Source organism: Eptesicus fuscus, chromosome 13, assembly GCF_027574615.1.
Source record: "Eptesicus fuscus isolate TK198812 chromosome 13, DD_ASM_mEF_20220401, whole genome shotgun sequence".
Lineage (NCBI taxonomy): Eukaryota > Metazoa > Chordata > Mammalia > Chiroptera > Vespertilionidae > Eptesicus > Eptesicus fuscus.
Window position 1 is genome coordinate 47,218,289 of NC_072485.1, and position 24,705 is coordinate 47,242,993.

Below are 24,705 nucleotides of genomic sequence, written 5' to 3' on the forward strand. Positions count from 1 at the left end.
TATGCCACTCTTTTGTATATGTTTAAAGTTTTATATAATAAAAAGAGTTTCTAATAAATATCTTTAAAAGTGTGTGAAGTACTGTGTTTGAAAACCTGTATGAAAAAGGCAATTCACAACTGTATAAACACAGAGATATGTCATGTGATAAAAATGACCAGTGTTTCTGGAATGATATAAACTGAGCTAAATGTTCATTGTTTTTTACTTTTTTCCTGGAAAATTATTAATGTTCCCCAAAATAAAATAAACAGTAGGTATACCCCAAAGCCCTTCTCTCCCAATCCTAGATTAGGCCAGGGGACCAAGCTCCACATTTCTCTCACCTCTTGAGGCAGCTCCAGCTTTGACCGGTCATCCAGGCCATTGGAATGCAAGCCCATCAGGTATGGAACAGGAGCATCTAAGAAATGTAGGAGAGAAGCCGGGAGAATAGGGACATAGACATGCTGCCACTGGAAAGGAAACATGAGAGCTGTAATTGTCTCCGCCACAGTCATCAGTCTCTGGTAATCTAGACCAAAACAAAAACACACACAAACCAAACAGTCAAAAACGAGGCACTTCCTTATCAAATATTAAGTTAAAATTACAATTTCACATTTAGAAAGGATCAGAATAAACTTCAGCAAGGGTATGCGTGTGATTCCCTAGTGGGTGTCAGAGACCTTAACAGATCACAAGTTGAACTATATCCTCCTACATACAGGTCCCTGCTTATAATAAAATTTAATGTGAAAATATTATAGAAATCATAACACCTTGCTAAACCAGAATGTTAAGTAGATTCTCTTAAGTGGAAGTGAAATGAAAAGAACAGTAGTCTGGGTCTCCGTTTATTCAGCACGGAAGCCCAAACAGGCTCTTTACCACTCAGATATGTCTGCATTCTATAAGAAGCTACAACGCTTCCTGAATGAGAACAGCACAAATGGGTTATTTTAACACTTCCCTAGAACTTGAAAGACACACAAGACTTGACTTTGATGACTCAAAACTCTTGTTTTAGGTCAAAGACAGAGTGGAGGGGAAGGCTTGTGCTCAAAGCTTAGCTCTTCTTCAGAATGCAATTTCTAGTTTTATTATTTTTTAATGAATAATAAATACAGTGGCAAAGCCAATAAAACGGACCAGTTAAAATTGAAACTAAAAAAAAATCACTATTCAGCCCTGGCCAGTTTGGCTCGGTGGATAGAGCGTCGGCCTGCAGACTGAGGGATCCTGGGTTCAATTCTGGCCAAGGGCATAACCCCGGGTTGCAGGCTCGATCCCCAGTGGGGGGTGTGCAGGAGACAGCCGATCAATGATTCTCTCTCAACACTGATGTTTTTATCTCTCTTTCCCTCTCCCTTCCTCTCTGAAATCAATGAAGATATATTTTTAAAAATTACTATTCACAAATGGTATGTCCCTTTTTCAGGCAAAAAGGGACAACAAAGAAACATACATTTTAAAATCATCCTTCAGGAATGGCTAGCTTCAAGTGAGCTTCCATAGGGTTAGTGGTTTCATGTACTGAAAACCCACCCACCATTTAAAATCACAGCTTGGTTCATAAAGAAGTTATAAGTAACAAGAAGCTTTCCAGAAAATGAGGAAGACTGAGTAGGAACAGAAACTGGTATGTATCAAACTAGGTAGAAGTTTAACAAAGAATCCTACCTCTGCTTACGAATGCTTTGAAAGTTATCACCCTGCTCATGGCTAAGGAAAGAAGAACAAGACCTAGAAATCATTTTGTTATTTTTTTAACTAGTAATGCAAAATAAATAGCATTTATTCATCGTTTGTAACATTTTGTTGTTGTTGTTAATCCTCACCCAAGAATATTTTCTTCATTGAGAAAGAGAGGAAGGGAGGAAGGGGGAGAGAGAGAAACATCAATGTGAGAAAGACACATTGATTGGTTGCCTCCTGCATACATCCCAATCAGGCTAGGGATCAAAACCCAGGACCCTTCAGTTCACAGGCCAGCACTCTAACCACTGAACATACCAGCCAGGGCCATAGTCTCTAACATTTTTATTACACTACAGAAAAGTGCGTCAAGGAAGATGATTTGACTATGGGTGGTGGGTACACAATGCAATACACAGATTATGTATCATAGTAATGTACACTTGAAACCTATCTGACCCTATTAGCCAATGTCACCCCAATAAATTTAATTTTAAAATTAACACATGTGTGTACTCAATGTTTACATAAAAATAGTGCATTGTTTAAAAATATTTGGGAGGAGGGCATTAAAATAATTAAGAGATCACAGGGGTAGAACTCTAGATCAAAAAAAGGAAAACTTACAACTTTCTCTCCATTGTTTGTCCACATATTATTTGTTTTTTAAAACTATAATTTTCATTAGGAATACACACAAAAAATTAACTGTGGTAACCACAGGAAAGAAAGAGGGAAGATTTCATCTTACTACCTTTAAAAATGTTTTGAGTATATGCCTTGAGCATACATTATTTTTGCAATAAAGAACTAATGTCAACAATTTGTTTTTGTTAGTTGAACCTATAACTGGATTATATAATTTAACCAAATAGTATGTAAACAAGTGGTGAAATATAAGGGCAAAAGAAAGAACAGTTTCTGTGAAAACAAAAATAAATGCTTTAAAAAGATTCAGTAATGCAAAGTCGCTAAAATACTATAAGTGAATTAGGAGTATCATGAGGCAATAAAGTGCAAACTAGGGAAAACTGCAACAATCTACAGGTAGCCTCCATTCTGGTTCTTTTGCAATGTTCTTAAGTTCTTGCTCCATTTTTTAAAAACTGTATCTGCTGGGGGAATGGGAGTGGCCGGGGAGAGGTCAATGGGGGCGTGGGGGGAGGAGACATATGTAATACTTTAAACAATAAAGAATTTCAATTAAAAAAAAAGATATCTGGCACCCTCACCATTGCTGTTCAGTGGTTAGAGCATCAGCCCACACACAAAGGGTCATGGCTTCAATTCCCTGTCAAGGGCACATACCTGGGTTGCAGGTTCGATCCCCGTCCCTAGTCAGGGCCAGAGCAGGAGGCAACCAATCAATGTCTCTCTCCCACATCCATTTCTCTTTCTCCCTGCCTCTCTCTTTTTCTCTCTCCTGCCCTCCCTCCAGTCCACTCTCTAAAAAATCAATGGGAAAAATATCCTCGGTGAGGATTAATAACAACAAAAAGAACTGGTATCCCTCTCATGGTCCATTGGTTTGCCATCTACCACATACCTGAAAAAGATCTGAGTTTTGCTCAAATTTTAACAACCCTTGACCTTTACAGTCAGCCCCACTGTATCTGACATGGAAAGGGAGGCCCTATGCAAGAAGAGAGCTCTAGTAAGCATTGACTTACGCTGTGAGTAGAGCAGAATCTGAAACTCCAGAAGAGCACAAGTAAAAAGCTGAAACACATTCTCTACCCCAAGCAGTTCAAAGACCTCTTTGACAGGAAAGTCGAATAGGGGAAGCTCATTGGTACTTGGTCTCTGGCAGATTATTGGCCCATAGACCCCAGAAAACTTCAAGGACCGGCCGGGAGGTGGGAGTGGCACTTCGTAGAGTACGTTGTATATGTAGCTCTCAAGGGGCAGTGGAGGGGGCTGAGGTGAAGTGACTGCCTGGTGAAGTTGTTCCAGAACACTCCGACATGCTTTCATGAAGGACATGGGCGTGATGAGGCAGATGCACTTAGAGACATACAACGTGTCCCGGCTAATGTCGTAGGAGTTGAAGCGCTGCAGCTTGGTCCCAGGAGTGCCTTCACCATCCTCCATGTCACTGTGGTCTCGACCATCAGCAGGGTGAGCATGTATGACATCATACTCAGCATTATGCATGTGGTAGAGTGTCTGCATTGCACTGCAGATCTGCTTGCTAGTCACCTCCTCATAAAATGTGAGGGCAAACCCAAATGTCCGAGAGCCATCCTCCCTTGTGATAATAAAGGCATGGAACTGTGGCTCTCTGGGATCAGCCTGGGTCTTGAATGCTAGCCCTTTGGGCATGCACAGCTGCAAAAGACAAGGAAACAAGTGGTGAGAATACTCACTGCTGACCCTCTTTCAGAATACCCACCATTATTTCTTTACTTATAGAGCATCCACTTCCTGGTGTTTGGGATATCAAGATCAACACAGCTAAATATCTGTCCTAAAGGTCTCCCATTCTAAACAGATACACAAGTAAATAAAATGATAATGCAGTTATCAGGGCTATAGAGAAGTATATACAAAGTGCTAAGGGAAGAAAGAACAGACAACTCAGTCTAGGAACATCAGAAAAGGCTTCATAGACAAGGTTATATTAGAATTCATCAGGTAGACAAGGAAAAGAAGGGTATTTGAGGGACAGAAAAAAATGCACAAAGAAAAGGAGGAAAAAGAAAGCAGCATTATATAGTACGTACTGAGAGATGATGCTAGAAATATATCTAAAAATCAGATAGATACAACTTTGTATCTAAAAATAAAATAAAGTTTTAGACTCTATCAGCTCACAATTTTGTCATCAATAAAACCTTCTTTCTATGCATAGAAAAAAGGGTGTTCATTTCATACAAAGCAAGGAGATGACATAATCAGGATAAAGATGTACTTTTTTCACTTTAACTCATATGGATTATATAAAGAAACTTGGAAAGCTAATCAAATTGACCTGAATCAATCAGTCCCCATTTTCATTTTACACAAACCTGGCTATACAAACGAACTACCAGCAGCCTGGATTAACAAATATAAGGACCTACATTATGTTATATCCATTAGCCTTGACCCTGACTTCCCAAAGCCTAGGTGTTTTTAGAATATAACATGAAATAAGCACTGGACTAGGCATTAAAAAACTCGAGGCTCTCCAAGACTGTTAAAAGTAACAGCAGTGCCGAAACCGGTTTGGCTCAGTGGATAGAGCGTCAGTCTGCGGACTGAAAGGTCCCAGGTTCGATTCCGGTCAAGGGCATGTACATTGGTTGCGGGCACGTCCCCAGTGGGGGATGTGCAGGAGGCAGCTGGTCGATGTATCTCTCTCATCGATGTTTCTAACTCTCTATCCCTCTCCCTTTCTCTCTGTAAAAAATCAATAAAATATATTTAAAAAAAAAAAAAGTAACAGCAGTGTTTTTATACACGTCCTATTTAAAATTATGATGAAACAAAAAGTCATTTCTGTCATATAACTCAGACATGTATAACATAGATTGAGATTGCTTTTAAACCTCACTCTTATGTAATCTCAATGCTATAAGCAACCAATAGTTCAGTACCACACACAAAAAGTTTGCTGACCCATTACTATATATTTGTCTGACACAACAGAAACACACTGTGACTTTTAGTATTTTGATAAACGTATTCTGAATATCTGATTTACTGATCAAAATGCAGAATCATGAGCAATATATATACAATCCCTTTTTTAAAATTTACTCTTGTAAATTCTCATATTTGTAGTTAACAAATACTAACCATTCCCACTGCATCTTGGTCAAAGGGATTCCATTCTACATTCTCAGGATATCGTGCAAGGACCTTAGATTTGAATGTTCGTCTTAATGGTGTCTGCTCAAAATTTTCTCCTACAAGAAAAAGAAAGAAGTAAATCATCTCCACAAAGTCCCTTGCAATCACAGGGTTATGAATGTCTGAGCTTGGTAGTCCAGCAATGTACAGAAATAAAGGCAAAGCAAGTACAGAAATGCCAGCCATCTAAGAATAGGAAAGGTATTAAAGTTATTAGGTAAGAAAAGGTGCTGAAAGTTTAGCATGGTTAATATTGGACACCACTAGCTATCATTCATTTTCATTAAAATGAAAATAATTACTACAAACCCAACAGTTAATTTTCTTGGGAGAGAGGGGAGAAAGCACAAGGAATGATAAAGGATTATATCCATCTCTTTTTTTCTGAATGCCATATTTAGTTTGCTTAAAGTCAACTAATAACAGCATTGAAGCATAAATGGTTTTAAGTTCAGAATGAAATATGCATTTCTATGATCTCTTAAAAAATACAAAGGAGCTTAAAGATTCAAGAACAGCAAGAAAGCAGACTTCAAGGTAAATCTAACAAGCTATTTTATCAATTCAAAATCATTCGAAATTTCTGAAATTCTCCTTTGTTTCCCCTATCTTCCTCCTAAAAACATTACAGCATATTGAAAACAGTGCATTAAGTGAAAAGAGGAAGAACCAAAGAACCCACCACCTAGAGGGACACAAATGTGAAAAATCTACTAGTCAAATAGGCACAAGAAAGTTAGAAGGTCAAAGGGTACAAAATGCCACCAGAGAGACATATGTAAGAGGCACCAGAAAGCTTTGGGTAGTCTCAATTTTGTTTTGTTTTTACCTTCAGTTGTACTGGAAATGAAAGGGCTGGCACCGTCCCTGGCTTTAGAAGCCTGTATGAACTGGCATAATGCTATATGACAAATGAAATAACAGAGTATTACAATAAAGTAGTGTGATTCAAACTTTTTGACCATGACTCCAGTATGAAATAAATTTTTCATCATGAAGCAATAAACACATACATGATATATATCTAAATTTACCTAAAACAAAAATTTCACAAAATAATACTTACCCTTACTATGCCATTACCTCTCATAATTTCTGCTCTATATCATTAAAACTAAATATGCTAATTGCTGACCTACTAATGGTTACAATTCAATTTGAAAAACATTACAGTATAGTATAATGGGATGAAGAACTCAACTGGTATCAAAGTACTAAAAGGCACTAGTGATTTATCCAAAGTATGCTACCCCAAATATTGCTTTTCCTTAGGGGTTATGGAGTAGGGAACAAATTAAATGTGGCTAAATATGTCAAACAAATAAATTTATTAGGAGTTTATTAGGAGTCATAGAAAAATATGTAGGAAATATGATCAAGGATAATTCAATTGAATTCTGTATCTGTTTATTGAGCAATTGAATTCTATATCATTTTATTTATGCTATACAAGGGCCTTAAGTACTGTGGGGGATAAAGATAATCCAGATGAGCAACTATCCTTAAGGACCTTGCTATCAAATATATGTAGGGAAAAGAACAGACACCAATAACCATTTCACAGGGAGGTTATTATCAGGGAGGCTCCAAATCTTCAGTTTATTTGGTCTAACTATTCAGACAAACTTGTACAGAATCCAGTTCGCATGCTCTAGTTGATATAATAAATTGTGTTCCAAGTATAGTTATAAGTAGGTTTGACACCCAAAGGGGCTGGTGATTACTAAGAGAGATGCATTCTTCACCAATACTGAATTGGGGTGACCTAAAGTCAGACAGTCCTTCACTCTAAATCATCCCAGAGACGTTGAAAAAATTTCTTTAAAAGTATATTTGGCCCTGGCCAATGTGGCTCAGTTGGTTGAGTGTCATTCCATGCACCAAAAGGGTTTCAGGTTCAATACCCAGTCGAGGTGAGTGTGGGAGGTAACCGATTGATGTTTCTCTCTCTTCTCTTCTCTTCTCTTCTCTTCTCTTTTCTCTTCTCTTCTATCTTTCTCTCCCTCCCCCTCCCTTCTTCTCTCTAAAAACATTTTTTAAAGAATATTTTATAATAATTCTAAGGCACCTGTTCCAGAAACTAATAATGTTACTGCTTTTAAAACAAAAACCTTCACTTCCATTCTCTCAGGTTTTGTCCATCATCATTGTAAGCCCACTTATTCATAATTTTCAACTTCTGACAATTTTTCAACTTTCTGTTAGTAAAGCCAAGTACCATAATTTCAATTCCTCCCATTTCCTGATCCCTTCTTCCAAACTGATTTTTCTGAAATTCTTTTCCAACAAGTTTCATTTCTTAAATTACATTTGGTAATCTTCACTAAAGAACACTGACAAAATCAGCAGCAGGCAGCTGGTGCCAGCAGTAGCAATAAAGCCCTACAACACTGTAGAGCTTGTCTCGGAGCTTTCAGTGACACCTGCAAAGAGTCCACCCATTCCAAGTCTGCTCTTACAGTACAAAGTAATTAAACAGCAAGCAGACGACATAATGATCTTGTCTACAGTCTGAGATTCTCAGAATGTATTTTTAAACTGTACTCAGTTCTGAGAGAAGATAAGGATTTCTTCCTGCTAAGCTTCTTCACTTTTAATTGTCAGTTTGCTCATTTCTTCCTTATTAGACTAGAAAATCCCCTCAGCAAAAACCACAAAATATATGAACCTACAGTAAGTCCTCACTTAACGTCATCAATAGGTTCTTGGAAACTGCAACTTTAAGCAAAAAGACATATAATGAAACTAATTTTACAATAGGATAATTGATATAAACTAGAATTAAGCTCCTTTTGCATATTTCTGGTCACAAAAACATCTCTAAACTTCTAAATAAAGACCCAAAACACTTCTAATATTAAACAATGAAATGTGAAATATACTGTATATAGGTATATATGTGTGCATATATATGTGTGTGTGTGTATATATATGAAAGATTAATACAAACAAGTAAGATCATTATTTCCCAACCCACTTATTCCCGTTCAGGGTTGCAGGTGGCCATGTGACAGAGCAAAGCATTACCCAACCTTGCACAGGATGCCATTCCATTGCTGGGAGCACTAACACCCATACCCACTCAGACTGAGACAATGTACACAAGCCAATGCACCTGACATGAACATCTTTGGAATGTGAGAGGAAACCATAGTATCCAGGGAAAACCCATGCAGATATGGGGAGAATGTGCCAACTCCACACAGACAGTAGCCCCAGCCCAAAATCAATTATTTTTTCATCAATGTTATAATGAAATGACATCGAATGAAACTACGTAATTTGAGGACATGCTGTATATAGGAACCAGGGCAGTTACCACTGCCCTATATGAAAGCCTTTAGAAAAAGATATTTTCCTAAGATGGCAATGAGGTGCCTCCTAAGACATAATGAACATGGAAATGAAGAATGGGCGATTACTTAAGGAGAGAATTTTAAAAAAAAAAATGAAGCCAGAGGTGGACATGATGAGCTGAACTGGAGCGTAGACAAAGAGAAAGGGGAAGCTATGAATTACAGGGAGAAGTGGTCTTTAGATCCTCTGTCCTCACCACCACCTCTCCACCTCCTGCCGCTTCTTCAAACAAGCTGAATAAAGAAGGCTTAAAGATAAAGAGTCAGGTTCTGAGTGGAGGCACCACAGAGAGTGCCAACCTTACACAAAAATCTCCTGTGTACTAGACTGGGCCTATAACAGGAGCATAGCATTTCACTGAGAGGGAAAAGGGAGGTGTACAAAGAAGAGTTGTGAAGCCCCTGAGAACAAAGCATGTTTATTACAGCTACCCTATAAAAAGTGTGAGAAAAGTAATAGACAAAAGAGATTCACAAAACTAAGATTTTTTTTTATTTAAAAAAACAATTGAATTTTTCATCGTTTTACTGAGGGCTGAGTTTTGAGAATAAGCACTAGAGACTTAATGCCTCAGGACACCAACATTAGCCCTACCTCCTGAAACCTGTATGCATATCACAAGCTAATCCTCAATTATTTAGACCTTTGAAAAATTAAACAAGCCAGCCTGGTGTGGCTCAGTGGATTGAGTGTCATCCCATGGACCAAGAGGTCCCAGATTCGATTCGCGGGGTGGTGGGCTCGATCCCAGTAGGGGGCGTGCTGGAGACAGTCGAATGATGTGTTTCTCTCTCTCCCTCTCCCTTCCTATCTAAAAATGAATAAAAACAGCCGAGACTGGTTTGGCTCAGTGGATGGAGCGTTGGTCTGCGGACTGGAAGGTCCCGGGTTCGATTCCGGTCAAGGGCATGTGCATTGGTTGCGGGCGTGTCCCCCGGTGGGGGGTGTGCGGGAGGCAGCTGGTCGATGTCTCTCTCTCATGGATGTTTCTTGCTCTCTGTCCCTCTCCCTTCCTCTCTGTGAATAATCAATAAAATATATTTTTTTAAAAAATAAAAAATAAAAATGAATAAAAACATATGTTGAAAAGAGTTAAACAATATTAGGAATATGACATCACAATCACAACTGTCCTACTATCCTAGAACTAATAAGCGATTATTTGCCCAACACATACAGAGTATACAAATATTGGTAGGTCTGGATATCGAAACTAAGGCCCATTTCTAACAGCTAGATAAAAATTAGTCAACTAGGTGTCTGTCTATCTTCGTGAATCTGCCACCAGGAAAGTACAGTTCAGATAAATCATTGCAGATTTTTTTTTAAGCTTTCATGCCTTGCAAAGACTTTCTAATGGGTTCTTTGTTTACTTGTTCTGCTTTGACCAAGCCAGAAACAAGCTGACATCTGTACTGCTATTAGGCTGTTGGTACTCGTTTGATTAGAATAACCCTAAAGGAGGGATGCTTATGCTGAAAAGCTTCAAAGCCTAAAGTCTCTGAAGATTTACAAAATTTTGCATAAATATAAATTTTGTTTAAATATAAATACATTTATATTTTTATTTAATATGTGCATTTTTCTGGGGAGAGAACACAATTTTCATCAGTCTCAGAGTCCCATGACCCAAAAAGGTTAGAAACCACAGCTCCAAGTGTTTTTTCTAATTTGGGCAGGAAACATTTTGATCACTTACAGATTAACCTAAATGGGCAGGTTTACATAAAGTCTAAAATAGAACATATGTACTACTAAATAACTACTTTCTAGGTGAACAAAAAATAATAATAATTGACTTTGTCAATAGAATAATTTTTATCTAGTATGATGAAGGTTTTGCTTCCAGTTATGGCAAAGTAGTTCCTATGAGACCAACTCTCTTGCACATATATATGAACTCAGGACAAAATATTTTTTGAAGAAACAACTATCCAAAGGTACTGAAGAAGAAAAAGCATGCAGATTCTGAAGTGGGAAGGAGGATCAACACTTGGAAGAAGGTAACAACACTGGTTTCCCTTGTTAGGGCTTTTGGCCAGGAGGTCTCAGTCTGTACCATGAGAGGTGGCTAAAATTCAGACAAAGGCCCACAGTCTTACTAGCTTGAAGAACCTGAATACAAACTATAAGGCAACCACTGCAGCTGGCAAGTGAGGGAGGGAAATCCCAGAGAAAGCCAGAAAGGAGGTGCCCCAAACCATGTATAAACTCTGTCCAAGTCTCTGGATGAGCAGACCCCAAGCAACCAAGTTAGGGCTAAAAAAAAAACAAAACAAAAAAACTGAACAGAGATTTAAGCTGCTGCTTACTATAGGGGAATAGAGTTTAACAAAACAACCAAAATTCAATGCTCTTTGTTGGAAGTTAACAGAATCCAGAGTCTCTACAACATAGGTATCTCAATATCAAGAACACAGTCACAAACTGCTCAGCATATAAAGAAACAGGAAAACATCATTCTCTTGAAGAGTCAATCAACAGAAACCAACCCTGAGTTGACCCAAATACTGGAAATTAGCACACAGGATTTCAAAAGAGCTAGATCAAATAATGAAAAAACAGATCTCAACAGAGAAACAGACAGTAACTCAGCGGATGGGCTTAACAGCAGATTAAAGATGCAGAAGAGTTAATGAACTTAAAAATAAATTCACAAAAATTATCCAATCTGAAAAACAGAGAGGAAAAAACAGGGGGGGGGGGGGGCAGCAGAGAGGACCTGAGAAAACGGTGTGTTAACAAGTTTAACATACATATAATTGGAGCCCCAGAAGGAAAGGAGAGCAAATGAGATAGAAAACAATATTTTTAGAAGTAGTGGGGGGAAAACACACACAAAATTTTCCCAAATTTGGTAAAAGATATTGTGAAATAATTGAAATAGACAGATATCTGCCCCAGTTCCTAGCACAGAGCTCCTGAAATCCTTGTGATTTCTAAGTGATAAAAACACTAATAGCATCTCTTATTCTAATATTAGTCTTTAACCTCGTCCCTGACATAAGGCTTCTAAAAGCCTTGTAAATTCCTAAGTTATAAGAGCACTCGGAGCATCTTTTATTCTATTGAGGTGACTCTGTGTAAGCCCCTAGATGGCTCCTGGATGGGGGCTAGTCCAAACGCTGATGAGAAGCTTGGAATTTTCAGCCCCACCCCTCATCCTCCATAGAGGTAAGAGAGAATAGAAAAGGAGTTAATAATTGATTATGCCTACATGAAGGTTCCATAAAATCCCAATAGTATGAAGTTCAGAGAGCTCCAAGCAGGCAAACTACATCCAGAAATACCCAAACTCCACAGGGACAGAAGCTCCTGCACTCAGACCTTTCAGACCTCACCCTATGTATCTCTTCATCTGGCTGTTCATCTGTATCCTTTATCACATCCTTTAATAAACTGATAAACACAAGTGTTTCCCTGAGTTCTGTGAGCCACTCTAGCAAATTAATCAAACCCCAGGCGGGGCTGTCTTTGGAAGCTCAATGGTCAGAAGCACAGGTGATAACCTGGTATTTGAGATTGCTGTTTGAATGGAGGCAGTCTTGTGAGACTGAATCCTTAACCTGTGGGATCTGATGCTATCTCCAGGTTGACAGTGTCAGGACTGTAGGGCACCCAGGTATACTGATCAGAGAATTGCTGGTTGGTGACCAAAAGTGTCAGAGTGAAATCTTTTTTTTTTTCTTTTCTTTTTGTGAAGTGTTCTTCATAAGTAGTAAAGGAGATACACAAGCAAGAAACACAGTATAGAAGAAATGGGTTTTTTCCTACCTAAAAAGGAAAAAGCTGTTTTTTTCCTTTTCAGAACTAAATTTACAGATGCAAGAAGCTCAGTGGATCCCAAGCAGGATAAATACAAAACAAACAAACAACAAAACATACATAGGTACATCATAATCAGATTTGGGGAAGAAAAGGGGAAGGGGGAGAAAAGAAAAAGATTTAAAGAAAAAGAATCTTGAGAGGAGCCAGAAAAAAAGAATACATTACTTTAAGGAGAAAAAAATAATTGAAATTACCACTGCCTTCTCATCAGAAACAATGGAGGTTAGAAGACATGGACTAACATCTTACAAGTAAAAAAAGGTGGTGGTGGGGGGGGGGGGCAGAAAATCCTGTCAACCCAGAATTCTATTAATAGAAATAAAAAATCTTAAAAAATGAAGACAAGCCCTGGCCAGTGTAGCTCAGCTGGCTGGAGCATGGTCTTGTAGTCCCTAAAAGTTGTTCAATTCCGGGTCAGGGCAGACCCAGCAGGCAGGTGTGATCCAAAATGAGAGGCAACCTATCATGTTTCACTCTTCTCTCTCTCTCTCTCTCTCAAATCAATAAAAGCATGTCCTCAGGTGAGAATTTTTTTAAATGAAGACAAAATAAAAACATTTTTAAGTAAAGCAAAACTAAGAGAATTCATCACCTGCAGACCTGCACAAGAGGGAGAAAAGCCCATCCCAATAGATTGTATACTGTCTGATTTCATTTATATAACATTCGTGAAATGAACTAATTATAAAAATAAAGAACAAACTGTTAGTTGCCAGAGGTCAGAGATGAGGGGCTATACAAGGGCAACCCCAGAAATTCTTGTGGTAATGGAACCATTCTGTATCTTGATGGTATCATTGTCAATATCCTGGTAGTGATAATATAGCTTTGCAAAATGTTACCATTGACGGAAACTGGATAAAAAATACAGGGGAATTTCTGTATTGTTTCTTACAACTGCATAAGAATCTATTATATAAAATTAAAAGTTTAATTTTTAAAAGCAAATTATTAATTAAATAAAAGATAATGTTTTTAACAATCCGTCAATGTTTTAAAGCAGAGGTTTCAAGCATTCAAAGCTATACTCTGGACAAAATTTGTTGAAGGCAACTGAACTATCCCTCTCTTCAGGCCTGAAAATGTTACATGAACTGCTTTATCTCACCACATCAACACCAATCCTATAGTCCAGGTGTCCTCAAACTTTTTAAACAGGGGGCCAGTTCACTGTCCCTCAGACCGTTGGAGGGCCGGACTATAGTTTTAAAAAAAACTATTAACAAATTCCTATGCACACTGCACATAATCTTATTTTGAAGTAAAAAAAACAAAACGGCAAAAACACCCGCATGTGGCCCGCGGGCCGTGGTTTGAGGACGCCTGCTATAGTCATTCACATTACCTATAGCAAGAGTGATGAAATTATTTTTCTTGGGAGTGGATATAGCCAGATTATTATGCTATCCTTTGCATACTGACATTCTGGGATATCCTAGAATTGATCCTGTTGGTGACATCAGTTACCAATTCAGTGCCACTCATGCTATAATCAGTTTACTTTCTGCACTAAAAGATGTCACTGTATCTTTCCTGTTACAAACACTCCTGAAACAGACTGTCCATCAGAATAGTAGTTCTGTCAAGTCACACTTCTATTTCTAGTGCATGCTGAAGAACCAACTTGTGTTTTGTGTTCAACTCATTTGTTGCCCCAGCATTTTTTTTCAATATATTTATTTATTTCAGAGAAGAAATCCCCACTAGGAAGAGAGAGAAACATCAATGATGAGAGAGAATCACTGATTGGCTGCCTCCTGCACGCTCCCTAGTGGGGATTGAGCCCACTGGGGATGGAACCCGCAACCCAGGCATGTGCCCTTGGCCAGAATCGAACCTGGGACCCTTGAGTCGGCAGGCTGACGCTCTATCCACTGAGCCAAGCCGGTTAGGGCTTGCCCCAGCATTTCAATTCTCTTTGTCCTCCAGATAATTTCTGAGCCCCTGTACAAATCAGAGATTATTTCCTGTCATCTGATCGGTGGGGCACACGTAATAAGAGAAGGGAAGGCCAATTTCTAACTAAATGAGAATTAATCTGGGGGGGGGGGGGGGGTTGATGACAAATATGTGATACCTTAATCAATAAAGTAATTAAAAAAATAAAATAATAAAATAAATAAATAAATGAGAATTAATCTTGCTGTTGCTTTCGGGTGACTACTTCATTATTATCAGCACTTTTTAAATAGAGACATCTTTTAAAAACACAATGAGGCTAGCAGAGTTTTGGTAGCTACAGAAAACTAACACTACACTCTATTCATGACTCTCCTTCACTTCTTCTACATATGAAATTGAAGTATATTTACAGCTCCTGCAGCATCAAGTGAAGAAGGAAACTACTCCTTGAAGAGACAGCCTGTACCCTGGCCCCACATCATCAGCCGACTCTTGTGCTCAGGAGTCAGACATTCACAAACAAATACCCAGAATGCAGGCAATGAGCTGCCCCTATCTTGAACAGGCCACAGGGCCTCTTTAAGGCACTAACGCCGGAAAGCTGCTCACCAGGCTTTTCAATGGAAGAGGAATAGAAACCATCTGTTACTGCCATGTTTTCCCCTCGAGGCAGATTTGTTCACTTTCTCAACATATTTTCTTTGTGAGGTAAGTTTAGATTTGTATATACAGCCATTACTTTTATTGATAATTTGCCTTCTGCTTGAAATCTTTCAGGCACCAACCTAGTCCAACTCATGTACCTAGTTCTAAAATGTACTATTTTAACAAGAGACTGAGGTTTGAGAACCTATCCAGATAGGACTGCTCCAAACCACAGCTAGGACAGAACTTTGGTAGCAAGACATCAAGTATAGATACTGCCTCCCTTCCCGTCCATCTGAAGACCCTGCAGGGCACACATCTGTCAAGCTAACTCTAAGTATTGGCAGGGATGTGGTGAAAAGGGAACACTGTTGGTGGGAATATAAATTAGTCCAACCACTATGGAAAACAATATGGAGGTTCCTTGCCCTGACCTGTTTGGCTCAGTGGACAGAGCGTCTGCCTAGGGACTGAAGGGTCCTGGGTTCGATTCCAGTCAAGGGCATGTACCTTGGTTGCAGGTACATCCCCAGTAGGGGGTGTGCAGGAGGCAGCTGATCAATGTTTCTCTCTCATCGATGTTTCTAACTCTGTATCCATCTTCCTTCCTCTCTGTAAAAAATCAATAAAATATATTTTAAAAAAATAAATTTAAAAAAAGAGAAAGAAAAAAAATATGGAGGTTCCTCAAAAAATTAAAAATAGCCTGACCGGCGTGGCTCAGAGGTTGAGTGTCGACCAATGAACCAAGAAGTCATGGTTCAATTTCCACTCAGAGCACAAGCCCAGGTTGCAGGTTTGATCCCTAGTGGGGGGTGTGCAGGAGACAGCCAATCAATGGTATTATCTCATCCTTGATGTTTCTATCTCTCTCTCCCTCTCCCTTCCTCTCTGAAATTCAATAAAAATATTTTTTTAAAAAATTAAAAATATATCTACCATACAATCCAGCAATTCCACTTCTGGGTATATACCCAAAGGAAACAGGATTTCAAGGAATATATGCACATCAATGTTTAACTGCAGATTATTCACAATAGCCAAAATATAAAAACAACCAAAATGGCAACGACAGATGAATGGATAAAATACGTGGTATGAACACACAATGAAATATTAATCAGCCATGAGAAAGAAGGATATCCTGCCATGTGCAACAATATGGATGGACCATAATGAGCACATTATGCTAAGCAAGGTAAGTCAGACACAGAAAGACAAGTACTATAAGTTATCACTTATCTGTGGAATCTAAAAAAGTCAGACCATTAAAAAAAAAAAAAAGGATGGTTACCAGGGGACTGGGGGTGAGGGGGAGGGAGGAGACAAGATTGGTGGTGTTCAAGGGTACAAACTTGTACAAGTAGTAAATAAGTCATAGAGATCTAATGCATAGTATAATGAACATAGATAATAACATTGTACAAAGATGTAATGTGATAAATATTGCTTCAATGGCAATCATAATATATAAATGTATCAAAGTAACATGCTGTATACCTTATTTTTTTTTTTTTAATTTCTTTATTGATTAAGGTGTCACATATTTGTCCTCATCCCCCCATTCCCATCCCACCCCTCTCCCCACGCATGCCCCAATCCCCTGTTGAACTTAACCGTTGGATAGGCTTATATGCATGCATACAGGTCCTTTGGTTGAACTCTCCCCCTCCCCCCACCTTCCCCCTACCCTCCCCTATCCTCCCTCTGAGGCCCGATAGTCCAATCGATGCCTCCTTGCTTCTGGTTTTGTTCTTGTTCCTCAGTCTATGTTGTTCATCATTTCCCCTAGATGAGCGAGATCATATGTCACTAGATATATACTAATAAGAACTGAATGTGAGACGAGCAATAATAGTTATGCTGACAGGCAAATGAATCAATCTGTAGCGAGCTTCCCCCTGGACCAACAGTTCTTTTGAGACCCAATTTCAATGTCCAGTAGTTCCTTATGTGTACATGTCAGCACTGACCCCTCAGCTCTGGATGGTGGACAAATGGTGGTAATGGAGGTCCGACTCCCTCTGGTTTGGTCTCGGCCGAACCCAGGGGCACGGCGTCACCCGGACTAAGGGGCACGTGGCCTCACCCATACCCAAGGGGCGCGTAGTCTCACCCGGGCCAACATGCTGTATACCTTAAATTTACAAAGTTTAACATGTTAAATTTATCAAATAAAACTATTCAGATGAGAAAAAAAAACATACCTAAAGAAAGGAAAGGAGAAAGAGCTCTTGAAAGTAAGCGGAAAAAGCCTGGAATTCTAGGCCTACTACAATCAAGATTTATACAAATCACTAGAGGCCCGGTGCATGAAATTCGTGGGGGGGGGGGGGGGGATGTCCCTCAGCCCGGCCTGCACCCTCTTGCAATCCGGGACCCCTCAGGGGATGTCTGACTGCCAGTTCTGACTAAACTGGCAGTTGGACATTTCTTTCGCAATCTGGGACCGCTGGCTCCTAACTGCTCACCTGCCTGATCGCCCCTAACCACTCGCCTGCCTGCCTGATCGCCCCTAACCGCTTCTTTCTGCCTGCTTGATCATCCCTAACTGCTCGCCTGCTTGCCTGATCACCCCTAACCCCTCTGCCTGCCTGCCTGATCACCCCTAACTACCTCTGCCTGCCTGATCGCCCCTAACCGCTCACCTGCCTGCCTGATAGCCCCTAACTGCCTCTGCCTCGGCTCCTGCTGCCACGGCTTTGTCCAGAAGGACGTCCAGAATGACATCCAGAAGGTCGTTCGGCTGTCCGATCTAATTAGCATATTACGCTTTTATTATTATAGATTTTTATCCTCCTGGTGTCCAGCTACTCCACCTTCATATAAGGCACCTGCTAACTTCCCCATTCTCACCCCCCAAACCCCATATTTATACATTATCTGTTCTAACTCACTTGTATTTCCTCAAATATGGCATGCTTTTTCATGCCTTCATTCTTTTGCAGATGCTATTCTCTCCCTAGAATGAACTTCATACACTTCTGTGCCTGTTAGCCAATCTACAATTATTCAAGTGAGTGCTACCAAAATCTACGGTATTCCAACAATGTTGCCATTTCTCCTTCTCCAAGTTCTTCTGGGTCTCTTCTGTGAAAGTTTTTGTCAGAGTCATTTTCTAATCATAAAACAAATCTGCTCCATTGAACTTAATTCATATGATATGGTTTTCAGATTCCTCAACACCCTGACTCCTAGTACTGAAATTAGTATTCTATCTAGATGTGGTCTAACTAGCATAATTTAAAACAGGACTATCTACTCTTTTTAAACAATATATATTAATGCAAGCTAAAAATCACAACTTTTTGTCAACTAAATCACACTTTTGCCATAAATCAAACTTGTAACTATAAAAACCTTACATTTTATTGTCTTTTTGGGGGGTTAATCCTAATCAAGGATATTTTTCCATTGATTTTTAGAGAGAGTGGAAGGGACAGGGGTTGGGAGAAGAAAAAGAGACAGACAAGACATGGATGTGAGAGGCACATCAATTGGCTGCCTCCTGCACACACCCTGACAGGGCTGGGGATCGAACCTGCAACCCAGGTATGTGCCCTTGACCAGAAATCGAACCCAAGACCTTTGGTGTGCAGGCTAATGCTCTAACCACTTAGCAACACCAGCCAAGACAATCCTTACATTTTTATTGATTTTTTTTACAGAGAGGAAGAGAGAGGGATAGAGAGTTAGAAACATCGATGAGAGAGATACATCGATCAGCTGCCTCTTGCACACCCCCTCTGGGGATGTGCCCGCAACCAAGGTACATGCCCCTGACCGGAATCGAACCCGGGACCTCTGAGTCCGCAGGCCGACGCTCTATCCACTGAGCCAAACCGGTTTCGGCACAATCCTTACATTTTAGTGTTGCTATTAAATCACATCTCCTTTCTATACTGCTACTTTTGCAGCACCTGCTTCATCAAACAATTCAAATTTCTCTCTTATCCCCAAGTATATCCTAATCATTCCCATCAAAACACACCTGAATTCAAAAATGATAGCTGACAGTATTCCCCTCTTCTACCAGTGAACTCCCTTAATAAAGAAAATGTGGGTAGTCTGACCTAACATACTTTTAGTGGGCCCATGTTGGCTCCTCATAATTACAGTTTCCTGATCTAAACCTTCATATCATATATTTAAGCCATTCTAGATTTTGACTAGGAATACATAAAGCCCTAACCGGTTTGGCTCAGTGGATAGAGTGTCGGCCTGCGGACTGAAGGGTCCCAGGTTCGATTCCGGTCAAGGGCATGTACCTTGGTTGCGGCACATCCCCCGGTAGGAGGTGTGCAGGGGGCAGCTGATCGATGTTTCTCTCTCATCGATGTTTCTAACTCTATCCCTCTCCCTTCCTCTCTGTAAAAATCAATAAAATATATACTTTTTTAAAAAGGAATACATAAAGCTCTTACAGTCTCAGTTTGAAAATATGTTTTTTTGTGGTAATTTCATGAGTCCTTAAATGTTATTGACAAAGAGCAAATGATCTCATCCCAAAATTCTTTCAGAACTCGGGGCTGTAATTTGTCTGGGTCAGGAGACATGAATTCATTCAAAGGAATTAAATGCCCCTGTACAAATCCTGTATAAATGCTTAATGATCTCAGAGTTGAGTGTCCTCTTAACTAATTCAATTCTATCCTTTCCAATTTATACATTTTCCTACAATTTGGGGGGGAAGCTTCTGGGGCCATTTCAATCTTGGGGGTATTTGAAAATTTTGGTTATTTGGGACTCCACATTTAGAGTATCACCCAGCATAAAATACCCTTTTTGAAGAAATATTTAGCAAAATAAAAGTTTCTTCTGCTTTTTTATTTTCTTTTTAGGTTCTTCTAAGCAAACCCATAAAACTGTTAGAGAAAGCAAAGATACTAATTATAACAGTTCTTTATTATTATTATTATTATTATATTATTGATTTCAGAGAGGAAGGGAGAGGGTGAGAGATATAGAAACATCAATGAGAGAGAATCATTGATTGGCTGCCTCCTGCATGCCCCCTATTGGGGATTGAACCCGCAACCCGGGCATGTGCCCTTGACTGGAATCGAGCCCAGGACCCTTCAGTCCGCAGGCTGACGCTCTATCCACTGAGCCAAACCAGCTAGGGCTAATTACAACAGTTCTTACCACAGCAGCAAAAACCAAACTAGCCAATCTATTACAAAATGAGGCTAAAGAATTCTGAAAATGAACATATCTTGCTACCATAGAGAAAGAGAAGAAAATGTGCCAGGCCAAAAATTTAAATTATCCCTGAAGGTGAAAATATCATCACAATTCATCACCATATCAATCTACAAGTATTTACTAAATGTGCAAGACTTAATCAAAACAATTCAACCAGCCCTAGCCGGTTTGGCTCAGTAGATAGAGTGTAGGCCTACGGACTCAGGGGTCCTGGGTTCGATTCCGGTCAAGGGCATGTTCCTTGGTTGCAGGCACATCCCCAGTGGGAAGTGTGCAGGAGGCAGCTGATCAATGTTTCTCTCTCATCAATGTTTCTAACTCTCTATCCCTCTCCCTTCCTCTCTGTGAAAAATCAATAAAATATATTTTTTTAAAAACACACAATTCATCCAAAACCTCAAATCCAAGCTATAAATACTAGTATATGCAGTCAGAGGGATGTTTTCTCCACCCAGTCACCATGGGACAGAGAACTTGTCTACGCCTCACTCAGCCATTCTGCTACATTACTACATTATTCCATACTCAACTGAATTCCTACTATGTACACAGCTCTATGCTAAGTGCTATAGAGACATAAAAATTTATCTTTCAAAGCTAACCTCTCCTAGAATTCGTGAACACATCTGAGTGACCTTGTATCTCTTTCAGGTGAGACAGGCCTCACAAATCTGAAGGCCTCTCATCCAGATAAAGCCAGGAAGGTACTACAATATATCCTGTGGTATATACACTATAATGGAAGAGAGGACTTTAAACACAGGCAAATCTAGATTCAAATACTAGTTTCATGTCTTGTTGAATTTTAAGTAACCTGCTCAAGTTTATGAATCTCAGTTTCCTCATCTGTAACATGGGGATAATACCTATTTCATAGGCCCATAGAGAGGACTCAGCGAGTTAACATATGTAAACCATATGAGACATAGCTATATGGAGCACAAAAGGTACTCAACAAATAGTAGATCTTTTCCTCACAAAAGAACAGCCATACATGCAAGAGTCTCCTCTAAATCTATAACCAGGAAAACAAAACACAGAAATGCCCTGGAAATTCCCAAATGCTTCCCAAGAAGGAAGCCTCTGCTGCATGAAAGTGACAACATCTATCTGCTTCACAGAACGCATACCAAAGTAGAGCCCAGAGCAGCAAATATGGCTGTACCCAGAACACTGACATGTCCAGAAAACCAAATTTCAATCCACATCTTATAATAGGGGACCCCACCCCAACAGCCTCTTCTTCCCCAGAGCTCACAGATTTAAGAATCTGGGAGCCTCCTGTCAAGATACCCTCAATAACAGAAGAAATTTTTCTTTAACCTTAAGACTTTTTATAGTAATAAATTATTTTTGTACAGAGTTTCCTAATCACTAAAATTTAACCAATTGATACTAAATCAAAGCACAAAGACTAGCATTTGTTTTAATAAATGTGCACTAAAAGCACTGTATTGGTCATATCAAAAGCCTTGTTGTACTTCAGGCCCAGCTGTGAGAGCAATGGAAATGTTTCTCTTTCACTCTGTAGAGTGCTGAAAATAGTTCTCACACACAAAAGAACGTGGGGGAGCTTTTTTCAAGCAGTCCAAAGCAGTGCTATAGCATAGTGTTTAAAAGTTAGCTTTGGGATTACAGGTCTAAATGTGAAAGGTGAAACAATAAAGCCTTTAAGAGAAAACAAAATACATTAAACATAAAAAGAAAAGCCTGAAAAATTGGATAATATTATAACTAAAAACTTTTGTTCCTCAAAAGTAAGTCACCATAGAGAATGAGAATACACAAAGGTTACAAGAATATATTTTCAATGCATATCACTGACAGACTCACATGTAAAAGTATACACACATAAACCCACATATGATAAAAAATGAAAAGAATTAATCTGGGTGATGGTTACAAACATGTCAAGCTATATACTTATGATTTATATTTAAGCTATACTGCAATAAAAATGTTTTTAAACTGTAAAGTACTACATAAAGACATCAAATGCTAACGGCTTAAATCTGGATAGAATTTTGAGTGACTTACTAGTATTTCTGTACCTTTCTATAATTTCTAAAATATGTTTTTATTGATTTTAGAGAGAGGGAGCAATAGATTGAAACATAGATGAGAGAAACATCAATTGGCTGCCTCCTGCATGCCCCCTACTGGGGATCAAGCCCACAGCCCCAGCAGGTACCCCGACTGGGAATCAAACCATGACCTCTTGGTGCATGGATCGACATTCAACCACTGAACAACACTGGCCAGGCCCTTTCTAGAATTTCTAAGATCCCTGTAGGAAATATGTACTTTATAACTCAGTTTTATTTTTAGAGAGAGAACAATACCATTTCTTACATGGTCCAACCCTCAGATTCTTAATTTATGTATAGGCCCATAGGTATTTTTACACATATTAATCAATAAATAATCAGAGTATTGTTTTTGTTCAGGATCACATCCAGAGCTAAGCACTTCATAGTAAATTCTGTAAGACATAAACTAGCCCTAGCTGGTTTGGCTCAGTGGATAGAGCACTGGCCTGCAAACTGAAAGGTCCCAGCTTCGATTCCAGTCAAGGGCACATGCCTGGTTTGTGAGCTCGATCCCCAGTGGAGGACTTGCACGAGGCAGCTGATCCATGATTCTCTCTCATCATGGATGTTTCTATCTCTCTCTCTCCCTTTTCCTTCCTCTCTGAAATCAATAAAAATCTATTTTAAAAAAAGACAAACTAAAAAGCTAAAGAACAGAACTCTTTCCCTCTCCTGAACCATTATCTGCGCCTCTCTTTTTTTCTTTTTAATATATTTTTAATTGATTTTTTTTTTTTTTTTTTTGAGAGACAGAAAGGGAGAGGGTCAGAGAAATAGAAACATCAATGCGGGAGAAATATCGATCAGCTGCCTCCTGCATGCCCCCTACTGGGGATCAAGCCCACAACCTGGGCATATGCCCTGACCAGGGAATTGAACTGGTGACCTCTTGGTTCATGGGTCAACATTTAACCCTGAGGTACACTGGCTGAGCTGCTCCTCTCTTAATAAACTGATCCTTTTCTGCAGTTATTGGTTTACATGTATGACTCCTCAGAAGACTATGAGTTCTTCAAGGACATCAACTATATCTCATACATCTATGTAAACAACGTGCCATCATTAAGCTGGTCTTTCAATAACAGAAAGTATGTGGTAGAGGTTTTGAGACAGAGAAAACAGGCTTCCCATTCTTGCTATATGATCTAGGTCAGTGGTCACCAACCGGTGGTCCGTGAGGTCCGAAAGGTTGGCAACCACTGATCTAGATCATATTATTTAAATTCTCTGCACTTCAGTTTTCTAATCTATAAAACAGGAATAATGTCATCTGGGACATGGCATTGAAGTGTATTTAATAAACAATACATGTCTAGTAATGTAATTATCATCTATATATATAAAGACCTATATATATAAAGAGGTAATATGCAAATTATCCATTACTGTGTCACAGTAATGACCATTCATTAGGGGCTGCGCATGGCGAGGAGTAGAGCTGCGTGTGCAACTGGTCACCAGGAGATGCATGGAGCACCTCTAGGTCCCAGCCCCAGAGGCGGCTCCTCCCTCCCGCCTCCCGTGGAAGCGGCGCGGCTCCCTCCCGGCTCCCGCGGAAGTGGAGCAGCTCACTCCTGGCTCCCGCGGATGCATTGCAGCTCCTGCCGGCTCCCACGGAAGCGGCGGGTGGCCTATTGCGCGCGATATCACATGCTGGGCTACTAGTCCTATATAATAAAAGCCTAATATGCTAAGTGTCTGGTCAGTTCAACCAATCAAAGCATAATATGCTAATGATATGCTAAGGCCGCTCAACTGCTCACTATGATATGCACTGACCACCAGGGGGCAGATGCTCCAACCGGTAGGTTAGCTTGCTGCTGGGGTCCGGCTGATCCGCACTGAGCAAGACAGGCCAAACACGCCCTGGAGCCCCCCCGAGATCCCTCCCTGGCTGGCCAACCTCCTGTGTCCCTCCCCAGCCCCTACTGTGCACTGGTGGGGTCCCTCGGTATGGCCTGTGCCCTCTCGCAATCCAGGATCCCTTGGGGGATGTCGGAAAGCCGGTTTCAGCCCAATCCTGCAGGCCAGGCCTAGGGACCTCATTGGTGCACGAATTCGTGCACAGGGCCTCTAGTCTATAACAGGAATAAAGTGCTACTCTAGCATCACTTTCTTGCCTATGTCCCTGTCCCCTACGCCCCAGAGTGTACTTGCAAATGGGATG

At 39.9% G+C, this 24,705-nt stretch overlaps 1 protein-coding gene across 2 annotated transcripts in view; it reads right to left on the reverse strand.

Moving 5' to 3' along the window:
• DENND5A (DENN domain containing 5A) overlaps positions 1-24,705 on the reverse strand; it is a 77,648-nt gene that overhangs the window by 42,495 nt on the left and 10,448 nt on the right. For both annotated transcript variants that reach the window (XM_054725785.1, XM_054725786.1), the window contains exons 2-5: positions 6,341-6,412; positions 5,458-5,567; positions 3,348-4,005; positions 327-514 (exon numbers count right to left, since the gene is read on the reverse strand). In XM_054725785.1, coding sequence (XP_054581760.1) covers positions 327-514; positions 3,348-4,005; positions 5,458-5,567; positions 6,341-6,412 — 1,028 coding nt within the window. The remainder of the gene's footprint in view (positions 1-326; positions 515-3,347; positions 4,006-5,457; positions 5,568-6,340; positions 6,413-24,705) is intronic.